Source organism: Lampris incognitus, chromosome 2 (genome assembly GCF_029633865.1).
Source record: "Lampris incognitus isolate fLamInc1 chromosome 2, fLamInc1.hap2, whole genome shotgun sequence".
Lineage (NCBI taxonomy): Eukaryota > Metazoa > Chordata > Actinopteri > Lampriformes > Lampridae > Lampris > Lampris incognitus.
Window position 1 is genome coordinate 9686442 of NC_079212.1, and position 23294 is coordinate 9709735.

The 23294-nt window shown below is 41.1% G+C and overlaps 1 protein-coding gene across 1 annotated transcript; it reads left to right on the top strand.

Moving 5' to 3' along the window:
* Positions 1–1564: 1564 nt before the first annotated feature.
* phc2a (polyhomeotic homolog 2a (Drosophila)) lies at positions 1565–19601 on the top strand. The gene is made up of 7 exons (XM_056274995.1): positions 1565–1921; positions 2529–2725; positions 4429–4534; positions 9626–9740; positions 10072–10195; positions 10387–10648; positions 18954–19601. The coding sequence occupies exons 2-7, from the start codon at positions 2573–2575 to the stop codon at positions 19106–19108; spliced, it is 915 nt and encodes a 304-aa protein (XP_056130970.1). The 5' UTR covers positions 1565–1921; positions 2529–2572; the 3' UTR covers positions 19109–19601.
* The last annotated feature ends 3693 nt before the right edge of the window (positions 19602–23294 follow it).

Genomic DNA, 23294 nt, shown 5'->3' on the forward strand with positions numbered 1-23294 from the left:
AAACTAAGAGCCGAGCCCTTGATGCCCATCCAAGTCTCTGCGATGTAAGAAGATACTGTGCTTGACTGTGTCAAAGGCAGCACTTTAGTCTAAAAGAACTAAAATCAAGCAGTCACTTCTGTCTGCAGTCAGCAGTAGGTCATTAGTAACGTTAACTAGAGCTATCTCTATGAAGTGCTCTAAAACCAGACTAGAAACTGTTAAAAAATCGAGATGAAAATACTTTCTCCAGAACTTTAAATAAAAAGAGACCAATTGGAGATTGTTCTGTAGTTACTTAAGAACAGGGGATCCACATTAGGTTTCTTTAGCAATGGGTGAACAATGACATGCTTAAAACTGTCTGGAAAAGAATTTGAGGCCAGGAAATTATTAAGAATTTGCAGAATAATGGGGCTAACAGTGGAAAATACCTCTTTGAGTAGCTCAGTGGGGATGATGTCTAAGATACAGGAGGAGGAGTTCATATTGGAGACTGTACTCTCTAACACGGAAATTGTAATCAGTTGAAACTGGGTAAAAGAGGCAGAATTAACATGGGGAATGGAAAGAATGCAAGGGCCAGGCTGGATCTGGGACCCACCTTATTTACAAAATGATATTTAAATCACTTGGATCTATGCAGATAATTATCTTGCCATTACGCACTGCGGCTACCATAGAGCTCACGGATATAATTAATTCCAATTCAAATAATTACATCAACTGTCAGGACAGATTTACTGGCTATCCAAATTCCAATTATCTACTATAAGTTAATTGTAAAAAAAACAAACAAAAACAAAAAAACCATAAGATTTATCCTGTGTATAAGTCCTGTTGAATTGAGAACTAACATAAGAATTCAACGCACACATCCTCTGATTTTCTCCAAATTTCCTTTCACTTCATTTGACCACCTTTACTGCTCAGTGACTCTGAATGAATGAATGAATGAATGAATGTTTACTCTAAATCGGTTTCTCTCTTCTCTGTATTTTGAAACCTCCATCTTTACATTCAGCCTGCTGGTACCAATCACATCTCCCATTAGGATTTGTTTTTATAATGAATAAAAGATTGTTTGTTTTATTTTATAATGAATAAAGTAGTATTTGTTTATTTTTATAATGAATAAAACATTGTTTCTGTTTATAATAAATGAAATATTGCTTTATTTTTAATCTTTATAATGAATATTGTTTGATTTTATGAATAAAATATTTTTATTTTTTATAGTGAACAAAATGTTTTTGTTTACAATGAGTAAAAGATTGTTTGTTTTTTATAATGAATAAAGTATTGCTTAATTATTTTACTTTTATAATTGACTAAAATATCAACTGTTTTATCTTATAATGAATAAAGTATTGTTCAATATAGTATGGCCCATTCTCATCATTGGTAGTGTTGATTCAACACACTCCCCGCCCCCCACTCATTGTGGTTTTTTCCTCGAACCTTTAATTTCCTAATCCAGCCAATCAGAGCGCGGCTCCGTGTCCAGCACTGCGCTGTGATTGGTTGGTTGTCCAGGTTTTCCGGGGGAAGCGGTGAGGAGGGGGTGGTGGTCAGTTTCCTGGCCAGGTCAGAAGGTAAACACATTAGTAGCGCCTTGCCCTTCAAACAAAAGTTTAAAATAAAATTTTAAAAAAAAAGAAGAAGACAAAAACTGAAACAAAGTTTGGACGTGGACGGCTTTCTTCCGCTCCTTCTCTTCCGCCGTTCCGCCGCAGAGAGCAGAGGGCGCCCCGGGGGTGACGTGTGGTCGGTGCTGCTGGAGGAGCAGCGTGTGTCGGCGGAGGGAGAGTAACGCTTTGTGTTTGGAGCGTCGGAACAAAGGCTGCGCGTTTCTCTCCTTTCCCGTTCCCCTGTGAGCCTCACTCCACAGAAACACCGCCGGTTTCTGCTTCAACAAAGACAAGTGCTCGGGACCGTGAAGGTATGGCAACTAATTCAAGAGTGTTTCCCCCCCCCGCCGCCCCTCCGCAAAGAAAAAGCCGATAAAACTGTTCGAAACTCGTGTTTGCTGTATTGTTGATGTGTGGTGTGCGCCCGCAGCAGCTCCCCGTTAGGGTTTCTTGCGCTATCCGAGCTGATGCTAAAACACCGCCGGCTACCTCACATGGTCAATTACATGACACGAGCAGCTTAGGCAGTCGGTGTTTGCCACGGCGATAACCCACTGCAATAAGGTTTCCCAAACGGAATAAACTTTAGGTCAGTAGCCTTTATATCAGCGCCAAGGCAGCCATGTGCCATGGAGTACCAACGTTATACAGGTTTTTCTGTACAACCAATTAATACTCCCAAGATGACTTCGCTAATGAAGTTTGCCCTCTGTGGCTGAGAATATGTTAATTTGGGAAATGAACTGGTGTTGTGACTGATAGAAAGGCAAACCTGCACGCTTTTGGCACTCCATGGTTGCTTACATAAGATATTTTTCCCCCATTAATTTTAGTTTAAATTATTAACAAGCCAGCAGTAAATTAAGAAAAAAGAGGTATAAACAACGTTCAGTTTTTCTTGGTTCTTGTCTTTGGCAGGTGGCGGGGTGCTGAAAGCTGCAGGTGAGGGCTGATCTCCAGTCATGACCCCGGGGAATGGGAACAATGCGCCCACAGTGACTGGCAGCACCCCACAGAATGGCAGAAGCAAACTGTCCCAGGCCATAGTCAAGCAGCACATCCTCACGCATGTTATTGAGGGATTTGTTATCCAAGAAGGCGCCGAGCCTTTTCCTGTGAGTACAGAGGTTAATACACTCCAAAATGCAATTAACTTTAAAATAAAATGGATCGTTATTAATCCCTAAGAGGAAATTCAGACGTTGCCGCAGTATTGGAGTGCACAGCTGAGCTATAGAATTAGAACACAAATTATATACAACAATATACAGAATACACAAGTGGTATAATGGTCATGGAAGATATTGAGTAAGCTACTGGAAATGGCAGTCACCACTATGTATACCTATACATACTGTATATACCTTATCAAGTATGATTATACACATGTAATATGGGCAGAGATATATATAGCACATATAGCAATGTGTAGTGTATGACTTCTTGGTGTCTGTTTCTACACAATATCAAGGTTGCATTGTTTGATATTTCTTGGTAACGGATCAAAGAAGGTTGAATTAGTTCATCTGGATAGAACGTTTGACAGATACGTTTCAGCACTCAACTAAGTGACATCTTCAGTCTAAACTGACTGCAGGTATCCTCACCCTTATAAACAATACAGATGCATAATGACCGAAACCAACGACCAGTTTCATATGCAAATATGGGTGTAACTATTAACTAGAATTTCAATAGACATGTGTACTATTCACAGAGAATTTGGGAATGGTGACAGATGTACTCTTAGCTACCCCCCCCCCCCGGTTCAGGGATGGTTGTTCCCTCTTCAACTCCCCATTCAAACCAGCGTTCCTCCCTATCAAGGATGTGCACATCCTCATCCTTGAAAGAGTGGCCCCTGGCCTGTAGATGGTGTAGACTGTGGAGTCCTGGCCTGACATGTTACCTCTTCTGTGTTGTGCCATCCTCTTGGCCAGTGTCTGTTTGGTTTTACCGATATACAAGTCACATCAATCCTCCTGGCACTTAACAGCGTACACTATTTTGCTCTGTTTGTGCCAGGGGACCCGATCCTTGAGGTGGACAAACTTCTGGCGCAGTGTGTTTTGGGATTTGAAAGCAACTGAGACGCAGTGCTTGGAAAACACGTCTCAACTGTTCCGACAATCCCGCCACATATGGAATCACTACTGCTTTACGCTTAAGCAGCTGTTGTCCTTCTCTCTTTGACTCGCTGGTGCACTAATTGGGCATCTTCCTGGCTTTGACAAATGCCCGGTTAGGATAACCACACTTTACCAGGGTCCGTTTAATGTGGGATTTCTCCCCTTCCCTAGACGCTGTGTCAGTGGGGACGTTGTCTGCTCGGTGGTACAGTGTCCTGATGACTCCTAGTTTGTGCTCCAATGGATGATGAGAGTCAAACCTTAAGTACTGATCAGTATGTGGTGGTTTACGGGGAACATCAACAATCAAATGGTCCCCCATCACCAATTGCAATTTCACAGTCTGCAAGTAGGCTAACCTGTCATTTTTCACATCCTCCCTGGTGAACTTGATGTGTTTGTCCACAGAGTTAATGTGGCCGGTGAAATGTGGCACATTTTATAATGAATTAATATTTGTGAGATACTGTAAAAAAAAAAAAGAGTCCCTTGTTTTTCAAATTATTTTCACCAAATCTTTGCAACAACCATGAACTTCCATGTGGAGCCTCAAATACATGTACAAGTTTTAATTTTAGATTTTGAAAAGCTAAGCAATTGAGTGCTTGGTGGAGGTAATATTTTTATAACTTTTCTATGACACATGTAAGCACCAGCCGCCATGTTTAAGTCTGTCTGTCTGCACATAGGTGGAACGTCCATCTTTCTTGATTGAGAGACTAAGGAAACACAATCAGCTCTCCAGGAGACCGAGTCAGACGACTAATTCAGTGATGGAGCACCTTTCTCCCCTCGGTAAAGATATTTTTTTTAATTGGACGGCGAGCCCTAATTCCAGTTTTTCACCCTGTGATGTGTTGAAGAAAAGAGCCTTATAAATGGATGCTTGTAGAATCTTTACAACAGAGAACCACTAAAAACATAAGAATGCAATGCCACTGTTCTGGAGTTGTCTTTAGCTAGCTCATGTCATTTACTTTTAATTGGTGAAAATCAAAACTGTTGATCATTACAACAGATTGTCGAGAAACAAATAGCTATAACTGAATTGCACAGACTTCCAATACCTGAGTACTCATACTGAGCTGTAGCAGAGCTGGTACAGGGCTGAACATTCAGAAATCTAGTGATGTTTGGGCCGAATAATGCCACTTGTACTTATCAGTAAAATCAACTTGATACGGTTTTGATTGAATAGCTTTATGGGTCTTAATGGTCATAATAATAATAAATTTTATTTGTCGGTGCCTTTCAGGGCACTCAAAGACACCTTACAGAACACAGTTAAAAGTAGCACTATCAGACAGCCTAAAGTCAAAACAAAGCAGGGTGGACAATAAAAAGTTAATACAACAGATAAGCATAAAATGATCTGCACAAAACTCAATGAAGTGTGGCTCAGACTGAATATGCCAGTTTGAAAATGTGCATTTTGAGATGGGATTTGAAGGTTGAAAGAGAGTCAATGTTGCGAATGTCTTGTGGGAGAGAGTTCCATAGGCGGGGGGCAGAATGACTGAAGGCTCTAGACCCCATGGTAGTCAAGCGGGCCAATGGTATAGTGAGTTGGAGAGCAGAAGAGGATCTGAGAGTGCGGGAGGGCGTGTGGATATGAAGGAGTTCGGAAAGATATGAAGGACCTAGGTTATTAAGTGCCTTAAAGGTGAGAAGCAGTATCTTGAAGTCAATACGGTATTTAACAGGGAGCCAATGGAGTTGCTGAAGAACAGGAGTGATATGATCTATGGAAGGAGTTCTGGTAATGATACGGGCAGCTGAATTCTGGACCAATTGAAGTTTATGAAGACACTTGAGGGGAAGACCAAAGAGGATAGAATTGCAGTAGTCAATATGGGATGTGATCAGGGTGTGAACGAGTATGGCGGTGCTGTTAGGTGTAAGTGACGGGCGAAGACGATTAATATTGCATAGGTGGAAGTATGCAGACCGAGTAACATTGTTGATGTGAGCTTCAAAAGATAATGTGATGTCTAAGATGACACCCAAACTCTTAACCTGAGGCAGTGGAGGAACTACAGAATTCTCGATAGTCAGAGGAAAAACTATCAGGTTTAGCCAAAGTAGATTTAGTACCTACTAGGAGGGCCTTGGTTTTATCACTATTAAGTTTGAGGAAGTGATATGAAATCCAGGATTTGATTTCTAGTTAAGCAGTCAGAAAGAGAAGTGGGCGGTAGAGTGGAGGTAGGCTTGGTGGATAGATGAAGCTGGGTGTCATCGGCATAGCAGTGATATTGAATGCCAAATTTTCTGAAAAGGTGGCCAAGAGGTAGTAGGTAAATAATAAATAGGAGGGGTCCCAATACAGAGCCCTGGGGAACACCGGTAGTAACAGGAAAGGACTGATCTCAAATTCTCAAGTTGGACAACCAGTATAGCCAGAAAGGTATGATTTAAACCAGGCAAAGGGGGTGCCAGTTATTCCAATGGAAGCTAATCTCATTAGGAGGATGTTATGCGAGATGGTATCAAAGGCTGCACTCAGCTCAAGAAGGACAAGTATGGTTAGGAGCCCAGGGTCAGCTGCCATCAACAGATCATTAGTGATTTTCACCAAGGCTGTCTCTGTACTGTGCATGGAGCGAAAACCACACTGGAATTGATCAAACAGATTGTTGTGAGTCAAGTGAGCGTGTACCAGAGATACAACTGTTCTTTCAAGTGTTTTATAAAGAAATTATAAATTTGAGATTAGGTGAAAATTATTCAAATTGTTGGGGTCTGCACCAGGTTTCTTGAATATTGGAGTTATTGCAGCTGTTTTGAGAGATGAGGGAACAAGACCAGAGGTAAGGGAGGAATGTATGATATCAGTTATTAAAGAGGATATAGAAGGTAGACAGGTTTTTACTACTTACGTAGGAAGAGGGTCTAACTGACAGGTAGATGATTTGGATTAGCGAATAAGACCAGATATTTCAGCAACAGTTGGGAGTTTAAAACTAGATACAGAAGACGAGAGGGGAACATAGAACGGTGAATAAGATGAACTGTATGCAGTATTGTTCGACGAGGTCAATTGCTGATGAATATTTTGGCCGTAAAATATTGTTTACCATGGAAAACAGGGCTCTAGTGTTCCCTTCGCCTGATCTAATTAAATTTGCATAATAAGACGATTTAGCTATGGACAGAGCCTCCTTATAATGAAGTACAGTGCATCCGGAAAGTATTCACACCCCTTCACTTTCCCCACATTTTGTTATGTTACAGCCTTATTCCAAAATGGATTAAATTCCTTTTTTCCCTCACCAATCTACACACAATACCCCATAATGACAAAGTGAAAAAGGTTTTGTAGAAATTTTTGCAAATTTATTAAAAATAAAAAACTGAAATATTGCATGTACATAAGTATTCACATCCTTTGCTATGACACTCAAAATTGAGCTCAGGTTCATCCTGTTTCCACTGATCATCCTTGAGATATTTCTACATCTTGATTGGAGTCCACTTGTAGTAAATTCAATTGATTGGACATGAATTGGAAAGGTACACACCTGTCTATATAAGGTCCCACTGTTGACAGTGCATGTCAGAGCAGAAACCAGGCCATGAAGTCAAAGGAATTGTCTGTGGACTTCAGAGACAGGATTGTATCGAGGCACAGATCTGGGGAAGGGTACAAAACAATTTCTACAGCTTTGAAGGTCCCGAAGAGCACAGTGGTCTCCATCATTCGTAAATGGAAGAAGTTTGGATCCACCAGGACTCTTCCTAGAGCTGGCCGCCCAGCCAAACTGAGCAATCGGGGGAGAAGGGCCTTAGTCAGGGAGGTGACCAAGAACCCGATGGTCACTCTGACAGAGCTCCAGTGTTCCTCTGTGGAGATGGGAGAACCTTCCAGAAGGACAACCATCTCTGCAGCACTCCACCAATCAGGCCTTTGTGGTAGAGTGGCCAGACAGAAGCCTCTGCTCAGTAAAAGGCACATGACAGCCCACTTGGAGTTTGCCAGAAAGCACCTAAAGGACTCTCAGACTATGAGAAACAAGATTCTCTGGTCTGATGAAACCAAGATTAAACTCTTTGGCCTGAATGCCAAACATCACGTCTGGAAGAAACCAGGCACCTCTCATCACATTGCTAATACCATCCCTACAGTGAAGCATGGTGGTGGCAGCATCATGCTGTGGGGATGTTTTTCAGCGGCAGGAACTGGGGGACTAGTCAGGATCGAGGGAAAGATGAATGGAGCAAAGTATAGAGAGATCCTTGATGAAAACCTGCTCCAGAGCGCTCAGGACCTCAGACTGGGGCGAAGGTTTACCGTTCAACACGATGACGACGCCAAGACAACGAAGGAGTGGCTTCGGGACAAGTCTGTGAATGTCCTTGAGTGGCCAAGCCAGAGTACAGCCAGACTTGAACCCCACTGAACATCTCTGGAAAGACCTGAAAATAGCTGTGCAGCGACGCTCCCCATCTAACCTTACAGAGCTCGAGAGGATCTGCAGAGAAGAATGGGAGAAATACCCCAAATATAGGTGTGCCCAGCTTGTAGCTTCATAACCAAGAAGACTTGAGGCTGTAATCGCTGCCAAGGGTGCCTCAACCAAGTACTGAGTAAAGGGTGTGAATACTTATGTACATGCAATATTTCAGTCTTTTATTTTTAATAAATTTGCAAAAATTTCTACAAAACCTTTTTCGCTTTGTCATTACGGGGTATTGTATGTAGATAGATGAGGGAAAAAAAGGAATTTAATCCATTTTGGAATAAGGCTGTAACATAACAAAATGTGGGGAAAGTGAAGGGGTGTGAATACTTTCCGGATGCACTGTATGTGGTCATCATAGATGTCTTTATGAACAACAAGGCCAGTTTTTGTGTAAAGGCATTCCAGGCGACGGCTTTTAGCTTTAAGCTGGCATAGTGCAGGTGTAAACCAAGGGGCAGAGTGGGTAAAGGAAACAGACCGGGTTTTTAATGGAGCAAGGTCATTTAAAAGACTATATGAGAGACCAGTTTGTCTGGGGTGGATAATTTGTCTTTGCTGGGGAGGTTATCAATTCCACTAGAAAGAGCATATAAATCAATATTCTTAATGCTACGAAATGAGATGGAGGGCGACAAACTTGTTTTGGATACTGTTAACATCACAAGACACTAACTTGTGGTCAGAAATGGACAAATCAGATGCATTACAATTAAGAGGAGTTACACCGGAGTAGCAAATCAGATCAAGTATGTGCCCTTTGGAGTGCGTAGGAAAATCAATATACTGCTGTAACCCGAAACTGTCCAGACATGATGTAAAATCCCTTGTGAGAGGATTGTTGACATTGTCCATGTGTATATTAAAATCACCCAGCAATATTACATCCGGGTACAAAGAACATAAGAAGGTTAGAAAAACAGAAATTTAGTTTATGTTGGGCTTCGGTGGTCGATAAACAGTGGCTAGTATGGTAGGATTTGACCCATTCATTTGTAGGGCAATGAACTCGAATGACCCATGCACAGGCACAGTTATGGAAGACACTTTCCACTGTTAAGAATTGCGACACCACCACCCCTGCCAGTGTCACAGGATTTGCAGGTGTACACAAATCCAGAAGGAATAGTTAAACTGTGAAAAGTCAGTGGATTGTTGCCATGTCTCAGTCATGCACAAGAAATCAAAATTATGATTATTCGGTAGATCATGAAGTAGGAATCCATTGTTAGTTAGCGAGTGGATGTTAAATAACCCGATGTTGACAATATTTTTTTTACATAGTTGTATGGCACATAGTTGGAACCCTGGAGTCTAAACCCATATTTAAACATCAACCTTTCGCCTGTTGTATTTATTTTTGGTATTGACAGTACTGCTGTCTCAATCCCTGGCTCATCTCTGTGTGGTTTCTGTGGGTTTCCAGAGGTGAAAGCACAGCAGGAGGAGCCCATGTTGACCTGTGAGCTGTGTGGAAAGGTGGATTTTGCTTATATCTTCAAAAGGTCCAAGAGGTTCTGCTCCATGGTGTGCGCTAAACGGTGAGTTGAGGCTGACGGCTGCGTATGGCAAAATATAAAAAGTTTATTTCCAACTTTCTTTAAAGACTGCCCTAATATTAAAACGTGTTGGTTGGGTTATTTTGTTTGTTTTTCCTTTGGACACCTTGTCAGGCTCATTTTTTTGCTTCTCTTGTATGGCTCATGAAAATGCCCTAGTGTAAAGAAGATGTGTGGCTAGCTGGAACTAGTGGAATGTAGCAGCTAACCCAACAGTAAAGCGTTTTCCTCTACAGTGACCATATTCTAAAATAATCAACTATAAATCATCCATTGTAAGATGAAAACTGCCCTTTTTACTTCATATTCGCAGCTACAATGTGGGATGCACAAAACGAGTAGGTCTCTTCCCAAACCGTAAAACTATGGAGAATCTAAAGAAACAGACACAGCTCAATAGAAATCCCAAAAACTCAACCTCCGAGACTAAAAAGAAGGTGAGATGGCAGACTTATCTTCTCTTAACTTACTGTTTCATAGAGTATAATGTTGGCTTCGTAAAACATTTTGGACATATGTGTCTTTGCTCTAATACCGCTGAGATCACTGGTAAATTAAAAATTATTGGTGAGACTGTTTCCTGCTTGCTAGCAAACCTTATGTATTGTTTGACTGCTCTGTTTTTCAGACTGCTGCTTCAGTCCACAAACCTGCTGCTACTTTGTCTTTTGGCCACTCAGTTCGCCTCTCACAGGACGAATCCACCCACTGTTTGAACATGTCCAGCTATCAACTACCCCACTCCCCCACTTTGGCTGCCAGCTCAGCTTCCCATGGCAGCCGAGGCACCGCGCACTCTGAGCTAGCCGTCCTGTCTCACAGCTTTCTACCCAGCAACCCTGGCAAGTGGAACGTGGAAAATGTGTACGAGTTCATCTGCTCTCTGCCAGGTGGGCACTGCCAGCTTAAGCCTCCCCTTTGACATACAGATACACACCTATCAGTGTTAGATTAGCCGTTTTCACAAGTTCAGGGAAAATCCTAAAAATGAGATTCTAGCTTTGAACAAATGTTCTGTAATACACATCTCATTTTCTGCTATAGAAGAAGACAAAGGCCAACAAGTGAAAAGTATTAAAGATAGGGTTCCAAGCATGTGTGCAGGAAGATGTTTTAAGTAGGGGGGGCTGCCAACTAAAACCAAAAGTATGACATCATTGTTTTGTTTTGTAAGGTGTGTGTGTAGCAGATTTGAAATGGTAAATGACCAAAGACAGGCAACTTTTTCGGGAATCTGCCCTTTTATTTTTATCTGCACACACAACAAAATGGGCAGAAACTGTTGGACAGTTATTCAGCTCTCTCTTAACACGTAGAACCAATCACCAACATTAACAACCACAACACAAACTGTATGGTGGCGTGACAACAACAAAGTCATGTCATTCTATTATTAAAACTGATTTAGGCAACACTAACAACACTAACTGCACAGCGGCAGCGCGACTAATAAAAAACATTAACAATTTGCTATTACAACAAGTGCAGAATACATTCACTGCACAGTGGCAGTGTTATCAATCAATAAATCCATGTCTTACCTGAAATTATAGGACACCAAACGTAGCCCTGCGTTCCGGTGTGTTGCTAATGAAACGTCTAACGAGGGATTGTACATCCAATCCGTCCAAAATGTTACTGTGAACATGCATTACAGCTAGATGTGTCAATCTCTTCTGGCACATGGTACTTCACAGCCAAGTTTTAAGTAGCCATAGGATGGAAAATGATCTTTCTGATTAGGCAGCTGGCACAGAGACACAAACAATGTTCAACAAATTTCGTAACTCCTTGGAACAGCCTCCGGGTTAGGGTTAGGTGAGAGGTTTCGATTAGCAACATCAATGAGCATGGCTTCTCTCTGGGTAGCCACTTGCATCCCCTCTTGGTCAAATCTTTGTCCCACCTCTGTTTCGACTAAATCCAGGGCTTCATAGAACTGACATTTCTACTTGCTTCTCCTGAGTTGGACACCACCTTTTCGGGTTCAGTGGTGTTGCGAAGACGAGATGGGGTTTTGCTCATCCTGCCAGGAGTGGGCATTTCCAGATTGTTGTGGACTGCGCAGGTGTTAACTTTGTCCATAAGTTGCTTTACTGAATTATTCTCCCTCAGTATTTGCATCCATTGCCGAAGAACCTTGATACATTCCAGTGCTGCATGAGCAGTGGTTGTTGTGTTTTGAAGACTTCTGGCCACTGTCTCGGAAGGCCAGAAAAGAGCTTCGCTGCACACCAAGCCAAAATATGTCCTCGATTTCTTTGCTTGTGTGTACAGTCCAGAAATCTTGGCTCGGGTGTCGCCCCTCATTGTCTTGTCGGTCTCCCAATGTTTTTAGAGTCTCGAGAAGTCCCGTGTACACTGAGATAACTCGTGAGATGGCATTAGTGTGGATGCACCAGCAAGTAGGGCATAGTCCCAAAACATTGCACACCACCTCTTTGGTTCCAAAAAGCGACTGAAACAAACTTTTCCGTTTTGATGATTCTCGAATGACAACAGAAACTCCTTGGATAAAGTTTAATGCATCAGCAGCTAGCATCACTTCCCTTCATACTTTCTGTAGGACAAGGTCAATGCATGGTTACTGCAATGGACATACAGGGACTCTGCGCACACGGCTTTCAATTTTGCTTGGACACCATTGAAACGCCCAAACATATTAGATACACCATCTAAACAGTATCCCTCCAGACATTCGATAGGCAAATTAAAACGCAGGAAAATGTCTTTAATGCATGAAAACAGTGTTTCTGCTGATGAGTCACATGCATTGTAAAACCCCAGGAACACATTATATGCTGTTAAACTAGACAACTGCAAAGAGCACGAGAATTGCTCACAGGCACTAATATTTGTTGTTCAGTCTGCTATAAGTCCCAAAAAAAGAACAGCGCTGTATTGCATGAGCAAACATTTCAATGATTTCGTTTTGAATTGTATCCAACATCCAATTATCTCTGCGTAAAAGCCACTCTCTCCAGCTTTTGGTAATGAGTGCGTCCTCTCCAGCATAAGCTGCCAAAGGATGCCATCGTGATGGCTATGCCCTCTGAGTGGCATTCCCTCACGGCCCAGAAATTTAATGGCCCTAAATAAACGTTCCAAAAATGTCCTGGCAGTATTCTGATCCCTAGCTGTTATATCTGACAACATAGCACTGATAGGAATAGTCGTTTTGAGAGTGGCTAATGCGCGCATTGCATCTGAATTAAGGTCTGATAATTCGTGTTGACGAAACTTTTCTCAAGTTTTTTTTCCAATTGCCAAATTCCCCCTTAGCAAAAGAATTGTCACTGGTGTAATGCAATAATCCCTTGGTCACTGCTTTGTTGCAGATGAAGCAAAGCACACAGTCAGTCTCTTCTACATAATGCAACCATTGCCATTTCTCAAGCCAATCCCGTTGGAATGCTCTCTCAAAGCTCTCCGTGTCGAATTTTCTTCCTGGAAATTGAATTTTTGGTGAAAGGGCTCATCATGCCGAGCAGTGCTAACATTGGCATGGGCCACATTAGTGGCTTGTTGTTGATGTCCAGTGTCCCCTCTGTTGATGACGCTAGCTGTAGTCTCTACTGAAGAGTCCAGCGTTGATTCATTTTTGGCTGTGGTAGTGCTGTTAGCTGTGGTTTCGGCCTTGTGCTCAGTAACCGCTGTGTCACTGATTTTAGTTTTCTTTGAACCACTAGTTGGAAAAAAAAAACTGCAATATCGATTTCTGCTTGTTCGCCATTTTTGTTTGCTAGGTGACAGTGTGCCTGCGTGTGCGGTGGTTTTGATATGATATAATAGCATGAGTGTCGATTGTGCTGTAAATGTGTGTCTATTTGTATTTTGACTATTTGTGTGTATATATACGTATATATATATATATATGTATATATATATATAATTTTTTTTTTTACTGCTGGGGAGTTGCACTTAATTTCGTTGTACAGCTCTGCAATGACAAATAAAGGCATTCATTCATTCTTTGATGGGTCAGTCAGGCTGTTCAAATTATAAACTTCCCCGGCAGCCACCCCCTTCCCATGCTAATGGTTCAGAGAGAAGGTTTATTACCTAAAATGCACCTTTTAAATACTCTACACACAGACATAAAAAAGCATCCATGAGTTTTTCTAACTCTATTTAAGTAGCACACAGTTAAAACCACAGAACTGAACAATCCCTCTTTGTCCCTGCTGTGATTTGGTTTCTCACATCTTATCCCCAACTTTGTTAAAGAGTAAAACAAGTATTTTACCAAAACTGAACACATTCTCCCTGACTATTACAATATTCATTGCAACAAATACATGTACAACTTTTAAAATGATTAGTGTAAATTACAAGGACAGCACAAATACTTTTAAAACCATATTGTCAATACAAAATTAGTTTTCAGTAGGGTTGGGCATCGTTTGAATTTTAACGATTCTGATTCCGACTTTGGTTCTTTGGGGTCAAAACAGGTCACATGCTTCTTTCACAGAAGAAAAATCTATTTAAAAAAAACTTTATACAAGCCATTCTGTTTTAAGAACGGGTCATTCATGTGAATGTCTCATTCTTATATTTACATTTACACAACAACAGTCCTCATACATGAAGATGAACAAGTAACGACAGTGTCACACCCTGGTCCGGACTACCAGGTATTAATCTCCTTAAATTAGAAACGGTTCTTGTTTAGAAAAATGAGCATATCTGCCTTCTCAGGCTGTATACGCGAGCGTTCAGCACAGAAAAAAAAAACACATTTCAGTATTTGCATACAGTTTATAGCAATTTGCTCATGTGTAAGTTGTTTGCTGTCTCGCTGCTGCGAATAAGACAAACGTTATTATTTTTCACCTATCCAATTACGAAGAGGTGCTGCTTGCTGTTTGCTCAGGGTTGGCTGAAGAGGACGCCGAGGCAGGAGATGAAGACCGGTGCAACGTGTCAAACACAGTACACTGGTTAATTTGTACTATGTGTAGGCGAAGATGTTTGGCCACATTTGTTGTGCATCCTCCCTTGCATGAAATAATTTTGCCACAGGCGTGCCAACACTTCCGACCGCCACAATTTATTTAGGAACCAATTAGCAGAATCGAAATTCGACTTTCTTAACGATTACTTTGGAATCTGAATTAACCAACCGGAACCGGTTCTCGATGCCCAGCCCTAGTTTTCAGTCTCAACTACTGGGACAAAATGCTGTCATTGCCTTTATTACTTCTCATGTGAACTTCTTGGTATCGTTTAACTTTTTCTGACTTAGGTTTTGGCTGCTAAATGCTCCATATCCCTGACATCTGACTCAGTTTCCCTTAGATAAAAATACAGCACTGTGAAAAAATGACATTAATTCCAGAAAAGTTCAACTTTGTTTCGATGCAATACCCAACGCTAGAAAATTATACTTTGCAATTGTTTATTCAATCCAAAAAAAAAGAGAATTATAATTTCTTCATGCAGAAATATTGGCACATTTATGGTGTTAGTTGCTAGCCCTCCCTGTTTGGCAGAAATAACGTCACATCGGTATTTATTGTAATAGTCTACAACGATGTTTCTACCAATATTTTTTCAATTATGATTCTTAAGTTGCAAATAAGAAAAGTTTAATGCAAATGTTAAATTTTGATTAAAAAAAAATCCTAAAAATTGCAAAGAAAACCTGTTTCCTGCTTGATATGGGGAAAGTGAGCCTGGCGATTTGAGAAGATGTGATGGAGCAGAACGTTCTGTCAAAAAGGCATGTGGAAAAAGTCGACGGATCGTGTTCCATTTTTATCAAAGTATAAGGCTTATTAATTAAAGTAAGTGCTTATTAATTAAATGTAAGAAAACTAAAGTTGTACTGCAGCTGCTTAGCCTTAAAGTCAAACGTTTTAATTTAAAGGACCAATCCTTAGTTCAAGCTTAGACCAAAGTGTCGCCCCGCTACCAAAATACAAACTACAGGACAGGAAGCCGCTGTCACCCCCAGATTGACTGACAGGTCTCTCAATACAAGGACTAACAGTAAACAACAACTACATCTGAGTTTCTAATGTTTTCTGATGCTTAGTTAAGATTTGTTCACATCTCTAATGGTTGTAAAGACTGGTGTCAAACAGACCCACATTTTCTATTACCATCTGATAAGAAAGACACAAAATGCTTATTTTGAATCTATAACGCAAACTCTTCAATTAGGCATGTAAATATGCCTCCATTTGATATGGTCAAATAACAGATTGAAGCTTATAACGCCAGATAGGGAATAAATTCTAAGAATACATTATGGTGAAGAGGAAAACAGAGTGGAAATAAGGACACATTTGCCATGAACTGAATCCTATCCTGATGTAGAAAAGGCTTTTGGGGTGATGAAGAGTATTCTGTTCTGAGTCAATCCGACTTAAAGCTTACTGACATCTAGAGGTGATTATATTCAACTGCAAAATCAGATTTTTTTTTGTTAATCCTCAGGGAGAGGGAGGCTTAACAAGGAAGCAACTTAAGTGAAAACGGCAACGCAAACATCCAGGCTAACAATTTAGCCAACTAGTAGGAATATTTAAGTGTTAAGACCCATACCATTAGTTGGACTGGTAACTAGTTTAACTTGACTGGTTGAACTTGTGAGCATAGGCGTAGATTTCAGGGGGATGCAGGTATTATGTCCCCCTCAATATTAAGAACATGTTCAGTCCCCCCCCCCCTAAAAACATGATGAAAGAAACAGAACTTTTATTTTGGAAAAAAAAACACTTTAACATAACTCTTAGATGCAACAACAGGGCTGGGTCTTTTCTTCAGCACTGGGTCTTTTTTTTTATTCCCAAAATGTGAATTATGAAAGGATACAACCACTGAATCTTTCCCCGACATACACACACACACACACACACACACACACAGTGTTGTGACTCTGGTGCCGTGCACATGCAGGCAGGTTGATCGCTGTGGTTTTAACAAGGTCTCATAATAGATTTGATCAGTGTTTTAATCAGTTACAGCCAGAATGTGTTGAATTCTTGTTCTCAGTCAGCGTTAATAGTTAATATATTCATGATTCCTAAAAATCACCACAAAACACAGATGTGTGATATGATTTGAACGTGCAGAAAGGTTTAAACGTGAGCAGAAATCTTGCTGAACCACACCAGCTATTAAAGTCCAGGGGTTTATAAATTAATTAAAATTAATTAAGTTGTCGTTGATGTGAATAGGTGCCACAGGACATTTAAAGAGGTTACTTCCCCAAACAAGACTCATAAAAGAACAGAAGACTAAATCATGCCTATAAAAGCATCTACAGGAGAATAAATATTTCAAAGTAATACAGAATGCCCGAGAGCCTTAACTGCGTTATATCCCACTATATTTTGAATTGTCACCTGGTGCCTGAATTTTGCATTTTCCTTGACATAAATACGTTTCCACCATAAACTGATGCATAAAAGGTGCAAATTGATGCATAAAAATTCATCAGAATGCAAGAAATGACGTGTTTGACGTTTAAAATTTCTTGGAGGGGGGCATACCACTCGCTTAAAGTGCCCCCCCCCCCATGTTCAAAGGAAATCTATGCCCATGTCTTATGGAACAGATGACTGTCCATGCTGAAAAAAGGTGATTTAGAGGTGGGGTGTCATTTTCACGGTGGCATTATTAGAATGACTGACATGGGACGCCCTGGCCGCCATTTAGCATCTTGATTTTGAAGACGGGGCAGGGAAATTTACCCCCAGCCAGCAAGCTAACATGGCCTTGAAATACTGCTGGTTTATTTTAAAACTTGGGTCTAATTGTGTTTGGCTTTGTTCAGTCCAAGTGTTTTGTTTTGTTTTGTTTTCTGGTTTGTTCGTTTGTTTTTAGAATGGTTTTGAGTGGCCTGTTGAATTATTAAAGTTAAGAAGTTAACTAAAATGGTCTTTTAATACAAGTGGATTACAGTGAAAGGGCAATTTGTATATAGGTTTAATGTCTCTTGTGAGAAGAAAGTAAAGTTTGCTCTAACAATGTAAAGACAACGGGTCTGCTCCCAAACCTGACCAGCACCGTGCCAGTTTGTGCAGGTTTACATTTGACTTTGGCACACAGCACTTGTGCCAACCTGCATCCATAGCTAGTTGTGGCAAGTAGATGAAGTACAACATGTACCAAAAGCTGCTACTGCTACTACTACTACTACTTTCAACATGTAAGGTTGACTTAGATCAGGCAACGACATGATCAAAAGTTATTAAAATAATTTTGACAGTCCAAAAAATGTGAAATTTATGAAGGACTAATTTCTTCTAGGTTGCAATCCAAACAGGAAATGTTGCATATTCTTTTCGCTGCCTGATCTGAGTCAACCATAGATGTGAGTTGCACATACGCGAACGTAAATGGTTTACCCAGCTCATTCTACTACTACTTTTGGCTGCTCCTGTTAGGAGGCGCCACAGTGGCTCATCCGTTTCCATCTCTTCCTGTCCTCTGCATCTTCCTCTGTCACACCAGCCACTTGCATGTCCTCCCTCACCACATCCATAAACCTCCTCTTTGGCCTTCCTCTTCCCTGGCAGCTCCATAATCACCATCCTTCTCCCAATATACCCAGCATCTCTCCTCCACACGTCTAAGCCATCTCAATCTTGCCTCTCTTGCTTGGTCTCTAAACCGTCCAACCTGAGCTGTCCTTCTATTATACTCGTTCCTAATCCTGTCTTCCTTTGTCACTCCCAATGAAAATCTTAGCATCTTCAACTCTGCCACCTCCAGCTCCTCCACCTATCTTTTCATCAGCGCCACTGTCTCCAAACCATAAAAAAACACCACATGTACCAAAAGCAAATGGTTAAAGTGCATGTCTTTTACTTGGCTTGGCTGAATCAAATAGGAAAAAGTCATTGCATTGAAACAACTCATCCTCAATAGGAGAATTACAACAACTTCTGTCACTTTGTCTGCCATAATTTGATCATCAGCAAATAGGGATTCATTACCTGTAATGGCTCTCCATTAAACTTTTTTTCCCCACCGTGGCTGCTACGTAATGCATTGGCATCACCGGCGGGCCAAACTGAGAGCACACGTTGTAAATCGTTTTAAAACTTGATTGTTGTGTAACTGAACTGAAAGTGGGAGAAAAAATGTTTACTCATACGATCCTGAGTCACATGAGCCCCTCAGTGACCCAACTTGTCTCAGTATTAAAGGTCGGGCTAAGCGTGTTGTCTTTGCTTGCAGGTTGCTTGGAGATAGCAGAGGAGTTTCGTTCACAGGAGATTGATGGACAGGCTCTTCTTCTGCTGAAGGAGGACCACCTCATGGGAACCATGAACATCAAACTGGGCCCAGCGCTCAAAATCTTTGCTCAGATCAGCATGCTGAAGGACTCGTAACCCCGGAGACACCCGTTTAAACTCTCACACACTTCTTGACTGCACAAACGAGACATGCTCAGAAATCGCAGGGGTCACCGATCTCAGACCAGTTTAGGAGGCTTTAGTTTGACAAGCTTCCAAATATCTTCAATGCCTACTGACTACAGGACACCACACTGTTTGATGGGTTAAACTGACAGTATCAGGCAAACCTTACCAAGCTGTGATGTCATTTTCCCCAAAAACAAAAGTGTGCTAGAAAGTGTTCATTGATATTTTTGTTTGTCTTGTGTGAAGACAGTCCTCATGTATGGTGCTCGAGGTGAACAGTTGATTTGGTAGTGCTGGTTTTTCCTAGAGAATTAGGACTGTGTCCCGGTTCCTTATCACTGTGTTTCTTTTGTGGTTCTTTAAGTTGAATATCCTGGATGAAATGACAAGGTGGTCGATGAAAATAGTTAAAATCTTGTCTTTTTACTTGATCTTTTTGTATAACGCCAGCCTTAAACAAAATGGCATTAAACCTTTTTACTGTCAAGCTCTATTGTCTCTATCAATGTTTTGTGTAAGAGATGAATACACACATTCAGTCGATGCCTCGGTTCAGACGTAACCTCTGTGACGAATAGTTTGTAAATCTATCAAGCGTTCTTATGGGAATTACTCCTAAAAGTGCTCCATTCTTCATCTTATAACAAAAATTCTGGTAAAACAAATTATTCATTCATTCATTCATTCATTCATTCATCATCAGCCGCTTTTCTGGGGTCGGGTCGCGGTGGCAGCAAGCTAAGTAGGGCACTCCAGACGTCCCTCTCCCCAGCAACGCCCTCCAGCTCCTCCTGGGGGATCCCAAGGCGTTCCGAGGCCAGACTGGACATGTAGTCCCTCCAGCGAGCTCTGGGTCCACTCCGGGGTCTCCTCCCAGTTGGCCTTACCCGGTAAACCTCCAAAGGAAAGCACCGAGGAGGCATCCTAATCAGATGCCCAAACCACCTCAACTGGCTCCTTTCGACGTGAAGGGGCAGCGGCTCTACTCCGAGCTCCCTCCGGATGTCCGAGCTCCTCACCCTATCTCTAAGGCTGAGCCCAGACACCCTACGGTGGAAACTCAATTAGACATTCATAATTTTTCCTTTTCTTTTAAACGTGGTTTAAACAACGGCTGGAAAAAAAACTGAACCTTTCGAATTTTGTAAAAAAATAGAACCTCTTTGCAGCAATCATCAAACAAAAATCTCTACTAGCTACTAGTCTGAGCTGCTGTGCGGCGTCATAGAGCAGCGGTTCTCTGGAGACTTTGTAAAAATTTGAAAACTTTGTAAAAATGACAAACCATCACAATCCAGTTCACAATAGGCCTTATATATACACGGTGCGAAGAGTGAATTTGTGCATGAATAAAAGTTCCTGACCATTTTTGATGCCATTTCTGCATCACCTCATGTTATGTAGAATAGGTAAACAAGCTATTTCGAAGAGATATACGCTTGATAAATCACAACTTCCTTTTATATACGCGTTATTGAAAACATATACACGTTAAATACTTTATAAACGAGACCAAATAGGTGTGTTTAGGCAGAGTTAACAGGCTCTCGTTTTTTTATTCTCATCAGTAAAACAAAGAGAATGTGCGCTAACCTTTCATATTAGATTCAATGTTATAAGTACAATTATCAGAAAAATACAAGCCTTCAGTACTGCCAAAAACATGCTTCTTGTTGATTTTTGTTGTTGTTGTTGAAATGCTCATGCCTGTTCAGAACAAGTAGGTTTGTGTTTAAGCACAGCTATTGTTGTCAAACAATCAATTCAAACAGTCAACCAATTTGTTAACCGCATTAGGTCTATTCCAAGTCAAATCTCATCAGGCCCATTATCCATCCATCCATCCATTATCCAAACCGCTTATCCTGCTCTCAGGGTCGTGGGGGATGCTGGAGCCTATCCCAGCAGTCATTGGGTGACAGGCAGGGGGACACCCTGGACAGACCACCAGTCCATCACAGGGCTGACACAATACATAACAAATAATGAAAAAAAAAGAAATAATAATAATATTAATAAAATAATAGGCTCATTATGTGCTATTTATCCTGAATAATAATAAAAAGGATCATATCCTTTTTAGGACTACTCCAAATATCCAATTGTGCACATTAATTTTACTTACACCTTGCCAATGTGATGGGTGGGTCTGCCTGCTTTTAGTAGTGCATCCCAGCCCGCTGTACAAGAGAAGAGCGCAACGCGCATATCAGGTGCAGCTTTCCGTCTGTTCCTGCTGGAAACCATGAGTGTGGCAGAAACGCCAACGAGCTCCTTCATGTGGCTCACTGTGTACTGCAGATATAAATCGTCAAGCGGTCATATCATGCTCATTCCAGCTCTGTATTTTTATTTCAGGGTTCCACTAGAGTAGCTTTGCATGACTCACAGTTTTATAAAAAAAATCCTTATTTGTTTTATACTGGCCCTTTTACAACCCCATCAGTTTGTCTTCTTTCTAAAATGGGCTGTTTGGGCTATTTTCACTTTAAGACCCCCCTCCTTATTGCAAAATACAAAATGTTATGTTGTTATAATTTTTTTCTGCTAAAACGTGGAACTCAGAAAATAGCAGATTAAATCCTGCAGTCAAACTGAACACAGGTTTATGTTGTGTGCCACTTCATTCCTGCTTACAGGATTTATTCTTTTAATGGTCACCCTTTCTGACAAACGAGTTATAATGAAAATTTGTTACATAGTGACGTAGATAAGTAACAGAAGAAAACGCTGGACTACAAAGCAAGCGTTTCAGGCAGTGTTTTCTGTTGGACAGAATAACTCCATTTGGTGTGGACTTCGGGCTTTGTAACTCTGCAGACTTTTTACAAGCACCTCCCAGCTATATAACACACTAAAGGAAAAGGAAAACCCCAAAAAACATGATATGGCCTCTTTCAATAAAAAATGAAGAAATTCTGAAATTTTATTTCGTGACCCACATAAAATCTCCTGTGACTGGGAATGACTGTATAGACCACTCCTCCTTGCAGAAATTTTGCAGATTTTTCTTCTTTTTTACAAGTTTTTGTCTGTTTTCCGTGAAGGATGTAATGTAGTGATAAAACGGTTACCGGTTTCACGATAAAATTCCCGATGGTTAGCATTACCGCTCCAATTTTTAATGATCATTTAAACTGTGGTTGAAAAACTCATGGTAAATACTGTCCAGCATCAACCAAGATTAGAAACAAGTCTCCCACACGTAGGGGTTCTTATGTACTGTTTATTGGCAGTTGGCTTAGAGGTTCATTACCACCACCAACTGGACTTGAAACCAGGTGCGAAGGCGCAACATGCAATGTGGGTTTGTTTTGCATCAATGAAAACAGGGCGGAAGGCAGTGACAGTGCTCTGACGGAGATTTTTTTAGCCTTCTATGAGGACTAATGGTGCATTTCATTCAAAGTCTGAGGTCAGAATTTCCCAGTTGGAATTTCCATTTTCTGACCTCCAAGCATTCCACGTGCACGACACCAAACATAAGCAAAAAACATGGCCAACTGTGACAAACTGGTGTTTTTACTGGCAAATGTATAGATAATTGAATTATCCGCAGCATAGCCTCCTTGCATAGATAAACGAAACAGAGGAATAACTTCTGTGCAGAGATAACTTTCCGAGATTGTTTACCATAACCAGCTACATTGTCAACATATTGTGACATCAATTTACATGCAGAACAGGTTTTACAATATGATAGTATGTATTATTGGAACGGAATACTCTTTATTAGTCATTTTGTACATACATACAAATTAAATTCTTCCTCTACATTTAACCCATCCTAGCTGGCTAGGAACAGTGGGCAGCCACTGTGCAGCGCCTGGGGACCAACTCCAGTTTTTCTTTCCATTGCCTTGCTCAGGGGCACAGACAGGAGTATTAACCCTAACATGCATGTGTTTTTGATGGTGGAAGGAAACCAGAGCACCCGGAGGAAACCCATACAGACATGGGAAGAACATGCAAACTCCAAACAGAAAGGACCTGGGACGGCCTGGGGTTTAAACCCAGGACCTTCTTGCTGTGAGGCAGCAGTGCTAACCACTGGGCCACCATGCCGCCCCTAATTGTAATTAAATACAGGCAAATATACTTTACGTTGCCTTTTAGTTGATGGTTTACCACCAACACTGTGCGCCTCCATGGG

Bases quoted from the DNA above. Each gene is read 5' to 3' on its own strand.
- phc2a (XM_056274995.1), top strand. From the start codon at position 2,573: ATGACCCCGGGGAATGGGAACAATGCGCCCACAGTGACTGGCAGCACC. The intron at 4,535-9,625 runs GTAAAGATATTT...GTGGGTTTCCAG, and splicing joins GGAGCACCTTTCTCCCCTCG to AGGTGAAAGCACAGCAGGAG. The intron at 10,649-18,953 runs GTGGGCACTGCC...CTTTGCTTGCAG, and splicing joins GTTCATCTGCTCTCTGCCAG to GTTGCTTGGAGATAGCAGAG.